The following is an 18,253-nucleotide window of genomic DNA, read 5'->3' on the forward strand; positions in this document are numbered from 1 at the left end:
GCCAGGAACTTCTTCCAGGGGCCCAAGAGCCTGGACCATCTTCTACTGGGTTCCAGAACCATTAGCAGGAAGCTGTAACAGAAGAAGAGTAGCCAGGACAAGAGCTGGTGCCCATATGGTATGCTGGCACTGCAGGAGGAGGCTTAGCCTACTGCACTACAGTGCTGGTCCCCGAAGTGAATGGATGTAATTATGTGCTTTAATACAGTGAAATTTTACATGTACTTATATTATCTATGATTATCTTTGGGGATTCTGAAAATAACTATGTACACCTTATAAAGTTGATTTTATAATAATAACAATCTCAAAATAATAATTATTGCAAACTTAAAATTTCTTAGATGTAGACAAAATATACAATTTCTTAATGAATCTTAAGGAGTAATGAGAGTATGTTAGACTAATTTCCATTTAGTAATTCCTTGAGTTCCAATTTATATTAATGTTTTAACATTTTATTGTAAATATTAAAATATAACCAATATTAATTTTAAAAATAATGTAGCTTATATATAACTTTCTAAGATTGATTACTGAAATTTAATAAATGCTTATTATCATGCAATTATTCTCAGTACATAATTTTTTAAAAAAGATTTACTTATTTATTTGAAAGGCAGTTAGAGAAAGAAAGACAGAGGGAGAGATCCTCCACTTAATGGTTCACTCCCTAAATGGCCACAAGGGCTGGAGCTGAGCCAATCGGAAACCAGGAGCAAGGAGCTTCTTCCAGGTTTCCCACATGGGTGCAGAAGCCCAAGTATCTGGGCCATCTTGCACTGCTTTCCCAGGTGCATTAGTGGGGAGCTAATAGCCTATGGCACCAGCTTCCCGTATTGGCTTCAGTTTGAGTCCTGACTATTCCACAATAAGTGGTTTTACCTGGTATGCCACAGTGCCAGCTCACTCAATACATAATTTTGATAGACAGGGATAAAATGTTTAGAAGATTTTTTGGAAGTCAGAATATTTTATGTTTTACATATCAAATTTTATATTTTAATGGAAAACTATAAGAAAATCCAATAGGTAATTACAAGATATTAATACGGTGTTGACTAGTTATAATGAAAAGATAATACACACAAGATGTGTTTATATTTAAAACATAAAATTACTATATAAAACATAAAAATGTGTGTATTAGCATGTATATATGTATGTGTGCATATATGGAAAGATATATATATGTATTTTTAAAGAAGTAGTTCATTTTATTTTATTCTATTCAACAGAATAAGCATACTACAATTCAAAAAGGAGATTGGCCCAATTAGATTTCCTTTCATAGACATTTTGCTTTTTATAGGAAGATAACCTGATGGTTTTAAGGAGAAGCAGTGAGCCAGTGGCTGATAGGGGCATATTACCTTAGTCATATTACTCTCTCTTTACTTTCTGTCTCTCCATTTCTGTTTCTCTGGTTAGTCATACAACTAATTGTACCTGCTTTGACTAAAGCTTTTTTTGTAGAACAAATGATTATATGACAAAGCAAATATTCCACCCAACTTTGCTAACTTCTATATGAACAAACTAAAGCTTCACATACTTACTACATCAATTTTAACTTTACTATCATTTAAATTAGAACTCAGAATCCAACCTGAAATACAGTAGGTCAAAGTTAACTAACATTCTAGTTTCTGAATGGGAAAATTTCATTAATTCTTAACCTTCTACACCACAGAACCAGTCCCTAATTTCATTAATTCTCTAAGTGTAAGTCAAATAATGTGTCCAGATGCTTTTTGCTTCACTTCTTCTCTGCATCTGGTAATAATTTTAAATTTGTAATTGCACTGAGACAGTGAGGCAGGGGGAAGAAATAGGAAAGAAGGTAATCCTGGTTCCTTCCACCCTGATTTCCAAGCCTGTATGGGAATTATCTGCTTTTGTATCTAAAGTAGGCTGCTTGAATTACTTTTATAGTTCACATTATTTTAAATAACCACTTTACTACAGATATTCTGTAAACTTAATGAGTATGAATTCTCACTTACGTAAATATGTCAGAAAACTTTAACATCATTTTAAGACATTATTATATTAATATGAAATGGCATTGTGGTTACAATAATTAGAAAAAAATAATATTTCCAGAAAGTAAAATTAAATAACTTAGACATTTTATATAAGAAAAATTTTATGGTAATGAATCCATTGTCTTAGTTTGCTTGTTAAATTCAAATTCATAATATTACTTTATAAATTATTGTGATTTACAAAAGTATATTATTTTTATTGCAGATTATCCAAAGATGACTACAAAGCTGACATTTCAAAAAGGTGAGCATTAATTATGTGTAAATTGGTAGCGTTTATGTAAGGCAGTTAGGTATTCAAATCTTAGTTTTATCTAGCACAGGATTATAACTTCATACGATCTTCTAGATTTTGTTCAGTCAACATAGTCAAAAATTAGAAACAATATGTATGATATTTGATGAGGAGGTTGCAAACATATTTGTTCTCATCCTAAAGCAGCACAATATTTAGTTTTATATCACGCAGATTCCAGTGTCATACATGACATTTTAAGAGCTTCCAGATAGTAATTTAGATGTTGCTAGTCTTATTTTAGTTCTCTGGTCCCTAATCCCTTATTAATCTCAGTATTACATGGCATTTGCAAATTTCAGACAAAATCCCCCTGAATGGCCATATGTCTTAGACTTGTCAACAGTTCTAAATACCAAAGAAAGTGGCAATATTTAATGATAAACAATTGCCTATGTCCATTTTATTTAGTATTTTCATACAAATGTTTAATTCCATGACAGATTGTTTCACTTATTTTAACTAAGATAAATAATTTTTAGTGAATGTATTTTATCAGCACAAGAAAGATAATGCTACCAACAGATCAAGAAAACCAACCTCCTTTTAAAAGAGGCCTGCCTAGCAATTGATTTAATCTAGTAGCCATCATAACATTTAAACTTGAAAAAATATTAAACAAAAAGACCAAGTTATTTACCTTAGGACATGAAAGCACAGAATTCAAAGTGTATTTTAATTTACCATGTTGATTTAGTTGTCTAGGAAATAGTGGAAAATTTGTAATCAATGATGACCTTAAAATTTGTTCCCTGGCCAATGAATTAAAATAAACTTAATAACAAATTTTGTACTACAACATAAGCAGATATTTGTATTTGCATTGATTTACAATTGTAAAAAATAGCTTCCTGTAAACACTGAATTAACAAAAATATTCAGGACTACAATTAAAAGAAGCCCCAAATTAATACTGCATAATTTTAAAGAGGTTTTTGTGCATCAACTAAAAGGAGATACTTTCATGAATAGAATACTAACTTAATAAAAACTAAACATGGAATTAGGAAAAATGTATATGCAAGTAAAATTTTGTTGTAAAATAATGATATCCCACATTCGATAACTCAGAAATCAATGATCTGCTAATTCAAATTTAATTCAGCACCCATTTACAGCAGAGGTTGTAGATGAAAACTGACAAGAATGCTACTTTTCAAAAAAAGATTTATTTATTTATTTGAAAGGCGGAGTCATAGAGGGGCAGAGAGAGAGAGAGAGAGAGAGAGAGAGTCTTCCATCTGCTGGTTCACTCCCCAGATGGCCACAATGGCTGGAGCTGCGCCAATCCAAAACAAGGAGTCAGGAGCTTCTTCCAGGCCTCCCACATGGGTGCAGGGACCCAAGGACTTGGGCCATCTTCCAACTGCTTTCCCAGCCCATAGCAGAGAGCTGGATCTAAAGTAGAGCAGCCAGGACTCGAACTGGCGCCGACATGGGATACTGGCACTGCAGGCGATGGCCAGCCTCAAGAATGCTACTTTGCCTGACAGATATAGGAAATTTATTTTTTTATTTGTAGCCATATTTTAAAGTATAAGCCTAAGAAGAATTACGCAATAGATGTGCGTTTTTGACTTTGTCCCAAAAATAAATTCAGTCCTACGGTCTCATATAAATAACTCCCAGTTACGGAATCTCTTAATTACATAAGTTATGTTATTTCCTATTCTTTATGTACAATATTTTTACTCATCCACATTTTAAAGCATAAAATTCTTACACCATGGTTTAAAATTTCACAAAAAGTGCATGATAAAACTAAAACAAATCAGAATGATATTGAATGCATTTTTTATTCCCTTATAAATTTATGTTTTCATTCTTCAATATATATTCACCACAAATCATAGTAACATTCGCTTTGAAAAAGAGGTAAATGATACAAAGAAACCTCAACATTACAAATCACCAAGGAAATTCGAATCAAAACCATAGTAAGAGATCATCTCATGATACTGAAATTTGCTATTACCAAAATACAACACATGTTGGCAAGGATGCAGAGAAAAGGGAGCCCTGGAGCAATCCGGTGTGATTGTAATTAGAACAGCCATCATGGAAAACAGCGTGGAGGTTCCTCAAAAATTAAAAATAGAACTGCACATGGCCAGCAATCCCACAGCTGGGTGTGAACACAAAGGACATGAAATCAGTTTATGAAAGATGTGTCCCCACTTCTGGTTTATTGAATCATTATCCACAATAATCAAGGTATGGAATCAACCTGAAGGTTCATCAGTGGATGAATGGGAAGAGAAAATGTGATATGCATGCACAACCGGATACTCCTCAAACATAAAATAGTAGAAAATCCCATAATTCACACCAACACAACTAACTGCAGGTAAAGTGACCAGTCACAGAAAGACAAATACTTCATGTTCTCATATTTGGACTTTTTAAGGTTAATTTCATAAAAATAAAATTGAGTAGAATGTTGATTGTCAGAGACTCAGATGGCAGAGGAGGGTAGCCAGATTCACAATCAAAGAGAGAGAATCAGTTCAAGAGATTTATTGTACAGTATGGTGTCTATAATCAATGTCATACATTGTATTCTTGAGAAATGCTAGGAGACTGGATGTTAGGCTCTCTTATCACAAAAGTGATAAGTATATGAGGAGATGCACATTCTAATTAGCTGGATTTCACAATTCCACAATGTATAAGGCCATTCAAAAAGTTTGTGGAAAAATTAAGCTGAAAAATAAGTGTATTTTGGTGTAAAAAATTTGAAATCCATTCATAGCTTTTTAATACTATGCATGTTCCACAATAATGTTAAAATGTCTTATATGCATGGATTTCCAAAAATTTTGCACCAAAGTAAGCTAATCTTTTATTTATTTATTTATTTATTCATTTATTTGAAAGGCAGAGTCACAGAGAGAGTCCATCTACTGGTTCACTCCCCAGATGGCTGTAATAGCTGGAGCTATGCCAATCTGAAGTCAGGAGCCAGGAGCTTCCACAGGGTCTCCCATGTGGGTGCAGGGGCCCAAGGATTTGGGCCATTTTCTACTGCTTTCCCAGGCCATAGCAGGGAGCTTATCAGAAGTGGAGCAGCCAGGACATGAACATATGCCCTTATGGGATGTCAGCACTGCAGGCAGCGACCTTACCCACTATGCCACAGTGCCAGCCTCAGTAAGCTTATCTTTTATTTTCATTTTCCACCAATATTTTAATTCCCTTCAAGACATCATATTCTACATGGTAAATATGAACAATCCCATCTGACAATTAAAAAAATAAGTAAATAAATTTGAAAAAAATAGTTAAAATGAGAATAATAATAGCTTTCATATTGGGAATCACATAACATTCATTTCAGAAAACAAGCCTCAATAAACATTAAACAAAGTTAACTTTCAAATTGGCACTTGGAGAATTTTCACAAAATATATTTTTAAAATTATATTAAGAGGGGAAATTTTATTAATGACTTTTTATAGGACATCGTTTCTTCTCCAGATCTGCATTTGTTGTAGAAATCACATTATTAAATACATTTTCTTTATTTGAGAGGTAGAGAGAGAGTTCCCCTCTGTTGGCTCACTGCCCTGGGAATTCAGTGTGACTCCCCCATGTAAAAGGACATACCCAAGTTATTTGAAACATCAGCACTTCCTACCATGGTCTGTGATAGCAGGAAAGTGCAGTCAAAGGCCAGAGGCAACTTTCAAAACTCAAGAACGCTCATATGGAATGTCGGTGTCTTAACTGGTAGTACAATGCCTGTGGGGAGCAACCGGACTAGACTGAGTTACTGGAATTAAGACTTATTCTATGCATCTGCTCTCCCACAATATGGCGCTGGGAGAGAAGTAAACAGCTTCCGCACAGCTGCCTCCAGTTCAACTAATAAACTGTAGGACTTGCTATTGATTGGAGGAGAGCAGCGTACTCGGCGTGTGGGCAGCCGAGTTGGGATTGGCGGAGGAGGACTATAAAGGAGGAGAGAGACGGCATGCACCAGGAACATCTATGGGGAACATCTAGGGGAACCCGTGCAGCCCCCGAAAGAGCCGGCCGGCGGTGTGCCGCTCCCCTGCGGAAGTGGGGAATGCGGCCAGGGGGAACTGCCCTTCCACGGAGGTGGAAGGGACAGTAGCCAACCCGGGAAGAACCAGCAGCAAACCCGGGGAGGGCCGAGCAGACAGAAAGAACAGCACAGGGTCCTGTGTCGTTCCTCCACGAAGAGGGGGAGCGACAAATGCCTGCCCCTCTATGTTCTTTTTCTAGTAAAACATTTGTTGGCACTGCTTCCCTGAGATAGAAGAGCAAAACTGCTTTAAGATGTAAAACGATATCATAGTTCATTTTTGCCACTCTGGTAATGTGGCTACACAGGAGGAAATGGAGAAATCAGAAGCTTTGTTTTCACAATATCAAACCAAATTTGCGTTGTGATCATAATAATTTTGAAAATCAGCTCAACTCTGTTCACATAGTATTCAGGTAGACAAACTTGTAACGTGGATCAGAGTGGCACAACCTTTGTGACAGCTATCGTTAGCCTGCCTTGGAGCACCATCAAAGAAGGATATTGGACATTTGCAAAAGCCTCTTCAATTCCTGAACATGTATTTCCTTTCTGCCTCTGCACGGTTGGAGCCACTCCAATGACTAGAACAAGAAAAAAAATGAGACACAGCCGTGAAGGATGTCAGACCTCATACAGATATTAATTTCAGGAACTTCTAAGAATAGCCATGAAGGCTTCCAAACCCTAAAATGTTCATTTCCAATTTTAAAAGTTTAAATTATTCCTCTGCCCCTAATGACATTCCACATCTCAATTACACAAAATATTCAAAAGCCTTTCCTAAATGTTGATGCACATAACCTTAATAGAAATAATTAAAGCAAACTTTTATCAAATATTTTTGTACCTCCAAAGCAAAGGTAGTACATGATAAAATAACCCAACAATTTTTATTTTTTCATTATTACAAAATTAATGTTTATAACCTATTTATTTATTATGAGAAATTTAGAACTTTTAAAACTATTTGACAATAGTTTTGTCTTCAATATTCTAAGTACCACCAGAGATGCGGTATGTAGTGTCAGTATTTTATAGGGATCTATGAAGTCTGATTTTTACTTACCTTTCATTTTTTATGTTTACCTTTTAAATAAGCAGCTATGTGAAAATTTAATTAAGATAACATTTATTAAAGAAGACCACTGATTTCTGATATTTTTATACTTTCTAGGAAAGCCTGATTTCTGCTTTTTGGAAGAAGATCCTGGTATTTGTCGAGGTTATATTACCAGATATTTTTATAACAATCAATCAAAACAATGTGAACGTTTCAAGTACGGTGGGTGCCTTGGCAATCTAAACAACTTTGAGTCATTGGAAGAATGCAAAAACACCTGTGAGAATCCAAGTAAGTTTATTTCCAACTCCTTGAAATCCATTTATAGGCATCTTTTAAAAATGAAAGTATGTCAGATTTCAGGCATACTCAGGTTTTGTTTTATCATGCAAATGAAGATGTAACCTTCATAATTCGCTGTTTGCTGATTTACCATAGCAATATGAATAAAATTGGTAGATGTTCATTTTCCTTAATACAACTGTTGTGCATTGCTTCTTATGTGTAAATATGAAATTGCAACAATGTCGTCATATTTTAATTGGCTGTATGTTTTCCAGCGAGTGATTTCCAGGTGGATGACCATAGAACCCAGCTCAATACTGTGAATAACACTTTAATTAACCAGCCGACCAAGGCTCCCAGACGTTGGGGTAAGAATCATTGTCTTTATTGCTTCCTGAAAAATATTATCTTGGTAACAATAGAAGTGTAATATTTGAAATATTCCTTTAAAATACTATAAACCCATTGTGTTATTTTGTTAATAGCTGTGTTGAAACACTGAGATTCAAAGTCTCTGACACATAATCCCATAAAAATGATCAATTTCCTAATCTCTTTCAAAGTATGCTTTGAAGTAGGCTTTTGATTATGCATCATATGAAAACCTTTCCTTTGATATTTAACTCTAAGCCAAATTAACTTACAAAATAGTATTAGGAATTATCAGCCTCAGTGTATGATGATAAATCATTTCACTGGCAGTGGCATGTGGAAGGCAGTCTAAAGTGCTTTAACTGAGCATGGCACTGGGCAAGTGCTCTGGTATTAGTCACAGGGCAGAACAGAAAATGCTTAGAAGATCATATCTAAGGGTTACATCACTCTGGATGGAGTTTTCTTATGGGCTTCTACAGGATTCCTCTCTGGGTTGCACCCTGTTAACATATTTATCATATCTAAATGAACAATAGGGAAGATTCCCACAAAAATGCGTATCTGAGAAATTAATGATAATAGTGGAATACATAACAAGAAACCACAAATATCTGAACAGCTAGAAACAATCCAAAAAGTTGAAATTTAACAGTATATATATGAAAGGTCCTACCTAAATGGTGGTAAAACTACTGTGTTCTTTCAAAAATTGGAGATTTATATAGAAGTAGTCTTTGTGAGTCTTTCCAATGCAAACTTGGCATGAGTTTAAGGAGTTCCGTGGCTATAAAAATTGTAACCTTAGGATAAAAAAATATGGTGCTTGGTAGAGTAGTTTTTCACCCTGGCCATGTATCTGAATCAGATGGGATTAGAAATCAGGATATTCTTTCACATCTCCGGTTTATAATAAACATATTATCAAGCAAGTAAACAAAACTCCTGCCCAGATTGTTTTAAAATACTGGCAATGTTCACTGTGCCTTACCTGGACTGAGGGCTGTGAATGCTCAGCTTAGTTCCCCACCTACATGATTATCTGTGAGACGAGCCTCAACCCTGAGTGCCACCAGGTAGAAGTCAGAAAGAGAATTTGAAACATAGTTGTAGAAGGACTGCACAGTGTAAGGACACATGACATACAACAAGGAGCATTATGTGTGTTCTGAGTACTCGAAATGCCATCATGTGAAAGGAAAATGACCTTTACACATGCCTCCCGTTTCAGTTCTGCCTCGCCCAGACTTTGCCCATCCTATTCTAACCAGTCTAAGCATCAATTTTAAGGAGTGAACATTAAAATATGAATATCTTTCTGCTAAATTTTTATGAGATCTTCAAAAATGAATGTTTAAGGAATTGGTAAATTTCCTAATTTGTGGGTATTTAATCAGTGTTAAGATGCCATAAAGAGAATGCAAACTTCTCCTTTTGATGCTAGATGAACTGAAGTCTAATTTTTAAATACTATGCTGTTTGTATAACAGCTGTTTTATGCATAAAATTCAGTGTTTTCATTGCATTTTTTTCTTTATGTCTTCCCAGCTTATGTCTTTCAAACATATTTTATCTACTTAAATGTCACATGTTCAAATGCATGCTAAATCTTATTGCTACAAACATATCACTTAGAATGACAAATGTTAACAGGTGTAAAGATATGTGATACAATATAGCTACATAAAATCATGGAATCAGTTTTTAAATATTTTAATATTTCTTTTTTAATTAATTCAGAGGGAGAGAGCTTTAGTCATTTGATATTAAAATGAGTAGAGTAGGTGAGGGGATGGTTTTGTCTTTAAATTTTTGAAGCATAAATTTCATGAGTGTAGGCTGAATACTACTAAGATAGAAAGAGGGAAATGGAAAAAGTAGCATAAATGAGTTTTAAATATTTTCTGATCTATAATGTGTATTCTCTAGATTTTAAGGTAGATGAATATTGAAAAATAAATAAATACTGATTACATGAATAAAATATTAAATGAGGAGGAAAAATTGACAACATGAATTTAAAAGGAAATAATAACAAGAATCTTTAATAATAGACATTGAAGAAATTGTGTTTTATAGGAACTACACTTAAAATTCAGCACATCTCCTTTTCTATAAAACCATTTTAATTTTTGACTTTATATATCTGCCCCCAAATCTATATCACTATAGCAACTTTTCTTCTTTGTCTATATATGATGTGTTCGTGTATTTTTTCTTTTTTATAAACTTCTCAATCTAAAACATGAAACAATGCTGCAATATTATTCAGGGAATGTTGACTTTAAAAATGGCTTAACATGTAGGGGTTAGAAATGAAGCTATGCCTCCATTCCTCCTAAGACTCACATGATTCTTGATCTACCCTTTTCAAGATATAGAAAGTGGGACTGCAGATGTCCATCAACATTGTCTAAATCCTAGATAATCTCTTACCCATTCCATCTAAGAGATTTGCTGAGATCCATAAAGACCTCTTGCTTTCCCAGCTAAGAAATAATTACATCTATAATTGCTAGCAATTTTATTAATATATCCTAATTTTAGAAAATGCAGTTCTATGTAAAACCTTGTTATTCAAGAGTTACATCCACTGTTAAGTCTCTACAGTTATCAGTTTCTTCTAAAAAGATGTAAATTCTTAAAGTTTCAGTTCAGCATACAGGAATAATGGTCTATCCCACAACACAATTTATTTTACAATTCTTTTCATTAAATAACAACACCTGAGTACAGTATTTGAATATTTTAGATGCAGTAATTATTTATTAAGGGAATACTTATAAACATAATTGATTTTTCAATAACAATACTAGAAAAGCATTTTACACTTGATCTTAGCCAAAAGGCTGAGAAATGATAGAAAAGCATTTTAAAAGCTATGTTTAAGGTTTACTAGTTACTAGAAAATGGCTTGGAATGATAAATTCTTTTTTAATTCACAATTTATTTTTAATTACTAGAATACCGTAAATGGATTTGAGAACATATTTTTCCAGTGGGCTTTCTTGACACCAGATACTTGAATACATATTTAGCACAATAAAGGTTTATTTTTATTTCCATATTTTAAGATTATCAAGTTACCCACAGGGCCTCAAAGATTGAGCTTTATTTTTCCTTAATGAAACTTTTTTAAAGAAAGCTTTTAATTAAAAAAAGAAAGCTTTTAATTAATAATACAAATTTCATAGCTACAACTTTATAAATATAGTGGTTCTTCCCTTCATACCCACCATCCCACCCCCATTCACATCCTACCTCCTACTCCTTCTCCTATCCCATTCTTCATTAAGATTCGTTCTTAATTAACTTTATATACAGAAGACCAACTCTATACTAAGTAAAGATTTCAACAATTTGCACCAGCCCACATACACAAAATATAAAGTACTTTTTGAGAGCAAGTTTTACAGTTAATTCTCATAGTAGAACTCAGAAAGGAGAGAGATTCTACATGGGGAGTAAGTGCACAGTGACTCCTGTTGTTGATTTAAAAATTGCCACTCTTATTTTTGAAGTCAGTGATTACCTGAAACTCTTGACATGAGCTGCCAAGACATATATGGAAGTCTTTTGAGTCCACAAACTGTCAGTATTTAGACAGGGACATTAGCAAAGTGGAAGTTCTCTGCTCCCTTCAGAGAAAAGTACCTCCTTCTTTGGTGGCCCCTTCTTTCCACTGGGATCTCACTCACAGAGATCCTTCATGTAGATCGTTTTTTGCCAGAGTCTTGGCTTTCCATGCCTTAAGATCTGAATGCCTTAAGGGCTGATTCTGAGGTCAGAGTGCTTTTTAGGGCATTTGTTATTCTATGAGTTTGCTGTGTGGACTGCTTCCCATGTTGGAACTTTATCTCCTTTTTAATTCTATTTATTGTTATTACCAGACCCTTGGTCTTATTTATGAGATCCCTCTGACACTTAATCCTTTCTATATGATCAATTACATACTTAATATGATCACTTTAACATGTAAGATGTTAAATTTTTAAACACAGCCCTGAGCTCAAGAGAGAGCTTTATTTTTATAGAGTAGGAGTGGCTGAATTAATACGATATCTATGAAGTTAGAAAATGTTTGCCTCACAAATGTGAGAGAAAAAATTGTAAAGCATTTTCTCTAAATATGCATAGTTTTGTGTATAATATTTAGAATGAAAACACATTGCACTTGGTTCTCCTTGATTTTCTGTGATTGGCAGTATGGTGTAGTAGACAAACATCCCTAAGCCTGAAGTCATGGGTTCAGATCCCAACTCTTTTGCTTAATAGTCGTGTAAGCCTAAGGTATTTCTTAACTTCCTTGAGTATTACCTTCCCACTGTGAAATGAAGTTGGAAATGCTATAGTATTAACCTGATCGGCTTTGTTATGAGGTTGAATCAGTCAATGTACAAAAATCTGCTTTTCACTTCCACAGGAAGCCTTCTTCCTCTTTCTTCCCCTACTTCCCATTGTGATTCATTTCATACTTGCATTTTTTTGTGTTGATTCTGTCTTGCTGACTGGATTACAAGTTTTGTGAAGGAAGAAATAATGTATTCCTATTTTATTGACTGGCCCCTACCCCAGCATTTAGCCCAGTTTAAGGGCATGACAGATGACTCACATTTTTTATTTATCAATTTTGTGATTCACAGTTACAAAGGAAACAACAAATGATGGTTGGAAGAATGCTGTTCATACTTACCAAGTCTTTCTGATCGTCTTCTTCATTCATGCATCCATGTTATCTTTAGGATTGGATAGCATTTTATGAATTTGTTAATATTTATGTTTGAGGTATTTCCTTAATATGTGATGTCTCTGGAGCATAGTATTAATAAACTGTAGCATTTACGTGTATAGTTAATACACTCCTTGCCTTACATCTCACTGTAAATGTTTAAGTACTAAAGAAAACTTATGTTCTCAAGTGTTCATGTTGATTTGGGGTCTTTTCAGTGAAGCTGACCAGTCATGAAGATAAGTGAATTACTATTGTGGTTGTCAGAAAACCATTTGCTTCCATATAACTTTTAACAGGTGTCTTGGGACTACATCAATGTTATGACATTTTGGGAAACAAATCTTTGGTAAACTTCAAAAACCTACTTCCAACCAATTTGATAGTTGCTCTCTGACTGAAAAAAGGAAAAACTATATACCTTGCTGAGTCCCACGTTGCTCCCTACCAGCCTCCAAATCCAGGGAAAATGATGGGATGTCATCATGAAAACCATTTGATTACTTCACACTCTCTCTCTCTTATCTATATACAATGTATGACCTAATGTCCAGATTCCATACATTAATGGAAAAAAGTGGAAAGAAATAAAACTGTATACTTTAAAAAAAGATTTTTGGTTATCATTGGCCCTCTGGAAAAGGTGCTACCCAGGTAAAGAACATAATAAACAGCTAAACACCATCACCGATAATGTCAACTTACGGATGTGCAGGAGAATGTTGTTATCTATTTGACCTCTTGTTGAAAATGTGATTATATGGTAGATGAATGTTGCAACCACAGGAACCTTCCCTCACCAAAGAGTTGTACACACAGTTGCATAAATCACAGTGCTAAGGACAACTCGGAAAAAATCCATTTCATCTGCAAACCACTTCCATAGTTCTAAAGAAGTATCTGCTTTTCCAGAATGTGTTCTCAGACCAAGAAGCATAAAAATATTCTTTATAATCTAAATATGCTTGCATAGTGTATGAAGCCTCATACGCAGATTTTGACATTTTGACTTCAAAAATAAACAGCTTTTGGAGAGCACCCATCAGGCCTTCTACTTCCTGGCAGTTGGGCTGATGAGAAACAAAAATGTGGCACTTCAGCTTAGCCAAAATTGCTGCCATCCAAATGCAGTCACCCTGAGTGACCACTGCTACTTGTCTAATCTCTTTCTTCCTGGATAATCTGGAGCTTTATCAAATATTTTTTTTTGCCTCAGTTTTAAGAGTTTTCAGAGAAGTGAATTTCGAACTTGAATGGTATACAGATGTCTTTAAAGTGGAAAAATTATGGGCATTAGTTTGTAAACAAAATTATTTTAAGTGACATTAATTTTCAGTAACTAGTAAAATAGTAAGAATAAACATCTGAAGGGTGTGACCACCAATAAGCTATACATTAAAACTTATTTACAGAATAATAAAATTCAAATTATAAACTAACAAATTAATAATGATAATTTAATAAAACATTTTTCTCTAAGGATAGAAATACCCCCTTTAAAGTATGAATTTGTTATTGACTGCTGTGGGACAGGTTAGGATCAAGATAGGCAAAGTTTAGAAAGCCTCGTGCTAGTCTGTTTATGTAGTTCTGTTACTGCCCCTTTTTCCATTTGAATTCTAGGTAATCTTTGCAGAAATAAATATAAGAAGCATAGATATAATAAGCATTGATTAAGAAAATTTTAACTCTAACTTTCATAGGAACATAGCCAAAAGGTTTATAGTTTTTTGTTTATCTCAAATAATGGTATTAAATTGATCTGACAAGAGCAAATGTGGTACCAGAGTGCAGAGACTTGGAACTTTGCTTTGTTATTTTTGGTCTGTTATTTTTAGATTGAACATGCCAACCTGACAATTCTTGCCTGAAAAGTCTGAGCTGTTTGAAAACTGTTTGGTTTGGCATTATTGTCCCCATAACTTGTTTATAAGTTTAATTTATATTATGATTATCTGAAAAGCTATATGCCACTGTAAAAGCCATTATAAAACAGAGATACACTTTTCATGTCTTTGGATATTATTTTTGGTCAGACGACTTGTTAACCCATATCTCCAGTTCTATCTTTTGACCTTAGAGAGACATGTAAGTCTGTGTACTTCTTAATTTCAGTACAATTTAACCAACACTGGGATCCTCTTACATGATGGGAGCTATCAAAGGTACCTAAAATATCAGAATAATAAATATGATTGTGGTTATATCCTTCACAGACATGCCTGTCAAATAGGGGATGGATTTAGACACATTGATGACTTCAATGTTATCTTAGATGTTAAGGTAGAGCCTTGTACAACAGCATTTTGGAAGGACAAAGTCATAAAAATATTATACATTCATTGAACAAAGTCAGAATTCTCTGTGTTCTCCCAACTGAGGTTCCAATCTTCCATCTTCCATCTTGGATTTATTTACATAGGTACTGGCTAATCTCATAGGGACTTTTCTATGTAAGGCCACAATAAAACAAAAACCACAATTGAATTATAAATTATGAAACCATTTTGGTTATAATTAATTCTATAACATTTTATAATATAGAAAAACATTCCACAACCTAAGCTAATCATTCTAGAAACACTAGACTTACTCTGCTTCTAAATCTCTTTCTTCCCACATTCATCCTAATTTTAACCATTCTCCTGGATATAGCTTAAGTTGCTTTTGTGTAATCTCTATTTTAGGTTATTGGATTCAACTCACACATGTATGGTTAAGTTAGCTTCATCAAGGAAGATCAGAATTGTCTATTTCAACTTTCAATGCTTCCAAGGGTTCACCAATGTTTACATCATAAAATCCAAGTATATTAATGTTCAGGAAGCTTCTTAATTTTGCCTAAATCTACCTTTCCAATTCATATATTCTGCTCTTCAAATAATTTGGAGTTGGCAAAGTACCTGAACAAACCAGAAATATTCCAACTTTTGTTTTCTTTTTAATTAATTAAATTGTATTAATCAAATTAATTAATTGTATTAATTAAATTAATTAATCAATTAATTAAAAAGGCAGAGATGCAGAGAGAGATTTTCCATCTGCTGGTTCACTCCAAATTGGCTGGAGCTGGTCCAGTTGGAAGCCAGGAGCCAGGAGCTTCTTCCACATCTCCCACAAGGGTGCAGGAGCCCATGTGCTTGGGCCATCTTCTGCTACTTTCCCAGGAATGTTAGCAGAGAGCTGGATCGGAAGTGGAGCAGCAGGAACTCGAACCATTGCCCATATGGGATGTCAGTGCCACAGGAAGTGGATTTATCTGCTATACCACAGCTCTGGCCCCTTGTATTCTTTATTTCCAACATTCACACATGCACCTGTCTCCTCGATTTATTAAAACCACAATTTTGATGCAACAGTGAAGATACCTCTTGGAATTGCTGCATCCCATATGGGAGTTCTGAGTTTGAATCCCAGCTCCATTTCTGATTCCTGCCTTTTGATAATGAGCACCCTGGAAGGCAGCAGATGAGGACTCAAGTACTTGGGCTCTGGTCACCCACTTGGAAGACTTAGATCCTGGTTTCGAGCTATGCCCTGGTCCAGTACTGGCTGTATTCATCATCTGGTGAGTGAACAAGCAGAAGGAAGATTTTATCTCCCTGCCTTACAAGTAAATGTAAACACATAAAGATTTAAAATAAACAAAATTCCATTTTTTTCTTTGAAAGCTGATTGACAAAGTAAACACTGATTTTCACCTTTACTAAAATCATAGTTTTTTTTAACTTTTATTTAATGAATATAAATTTCCAAAGTACGATTTATGGATTACAATGGCTTCCCCCCCATACCGTGCCTCCCACCCACAACCCTCCCCTTTCCCACTCCCTCTCCCCTTCCATTCACATCAAGATTCATTTTCGATTATCTTAATATACAGAAGATCAGCTTAGTATACATTAAGTAAGGATTTCAACAGTTTGCTCCCACACAGAAACATAAAGTGAAAAATAATAGATGATTTTTTTTAAATGATGATGAAATCAGATCAGACCTATTGTCATGTTTAATCCCAGTGAGAGTCAATTTGGGAGTTGATAATTTCTTTTTTTTTTTTTACAGAAGATCAGTTTAGTATGCATTAAGTAAAGATTTCAACAGTTTGCACCCCCATAGAAACACAAAGTGAAATATATTGTTTGAGTACTCGTTATAGCATTAAATCTCAATGCACAGCACATTAAGGACAGAGATCCTACATGAGGAGTAAGTGCACAGTGACTCCTGTTGTTGACTTTACCAATTGACACTCCTGTCTATGGCATCAGTAATCTCCCTATGCTCCAGTCATGAGTTTCCAAGGCTATGGAAGCCCTCTGAGTTCTCCAACTCTTATCTTGTTTAGACAAGGTCATAGTCAAAGTGGAGGTTCTCTCCTCCCTTCAGAGAAAGGTACCTCCTTCTTTGAAGACCTGTTCTTTCCACTGGGATCTCACTCACAGAGATCTTTTGCCAGAGTGTCTTGGCTTTCCATGCCTGAAATACTCTCATGGGCTTTTCAGCCAGCTCCGAATGCCTTTAGGGCTGATTCTGAGGCCAGAGTGCTATTTTGGACATCTGCCATTCTATGAGTCTGCTGAGTATCTCACTTCCCATGTTGGATCACTCTCCCCTTTATTTATTCTATCGGTTAGTGTTAGCAGGTACTAGACTTGTTTATGTGCTCCCTTTGACTCTTAGTCCTTTCATTATGATCAATTGTGAACTGAAATTGATCACTTGGAATAGTGAGATGGCATTGGTACATGCCACCTTGATGGGATTGAATTGGAATCCCCTGGTATGTTTCTAACTCTACCATTTGGGGCAAGTCAGCTTGAGCATGCCCCAAATTATACATCTCTTCCCTCTCTTATTCCCACTCTTATGTTTAACAGGGGTCACATTTCAGTTAATTTTCAACACTTAAGAATAACTGTGTATTAATTACAGAATTAAACCAGTCATATTAAGTAAAACAGACCAAAAAAAAACTACTAAGAGGGATAATGTATTAAGTTGTTCATTAACAGTCAGGGCTATGCTGATCAAGTCACCGTTTCCCATAGTGTCCATTTCACTTCAACAGGTTTCCTTTTTGGTGTTCAGTCACAAAGTAAACACTGATTTTCACCTTTACTAAAATCATAGTTTTTTTAAAAATTTTGTGCCTATGTCATACAAAGGTTTTCTGATGTATTAGAAGATATAACTATTTTAAAAGATTAATACTCATAGAAGTTTCATGATTAGTAATTTTATTGTGACTTTCTTTGTGATCTGTTTAGGAAAAATCTCTGAATTAAGATGACTTTGTGAATTCTACCCATGGCGTAAGCAATATCTAGGCAAAGAAATCAACCCTACAAATATCTGTTTCTCCTTTTCTTATTTAATCTGGACAGGCTTTCCTGTCTGAGAAAGAATTCTT

At 34.7% G+C, this 18,253-nt stretch overlaps 1 protein-coding gene across 2 annotated transcripts in view; it reads left to right on the forward strand.

The window, feature by feature from the left end:
- TFPI (tissue factor pathway inhibitor) overlaps positions 1–18,253 on the forward strand; it is a 65,153-nt gene that overhangs the window by 40,069 nt on the left and 6,831 nt on the right. Inside the window, exons 4-7 of one of the 2 annotated variants that reach the window (XM_008258418.4) lie at positions 2,254–2,292; positions 7,569–7,745; positions 8,015–8,107; positions 12,755–13,451. In XM_008258418.4, coding sequence (XP_008256640.2) covers positions 2,254–2,292; positions 7,569–7,745; positions 8,015–8,107; positions 12,755–12,873 — 428 coding nt within the window. In that variant the 3' untranslated portion in view covers positions 12,874–13,451. 2 annotated transcript variants of the gene reach the window in all.

Source organism: Oryctolagus cuniculus, chromosome 3 (genome assembly GCF_964237555.1).
Source record: "Oryctolagus cuniculus chromosome 3, mOryCun1.1, whole genome shotgun sequence".
NCBI classification, from domain to species: domain Eukaryota; kingdom Metazoa; phylum Chordata; class Mammalia; order Lagomorpha; family Leporidae; genus Oryctolagus; species Oryctolagus cuniculus.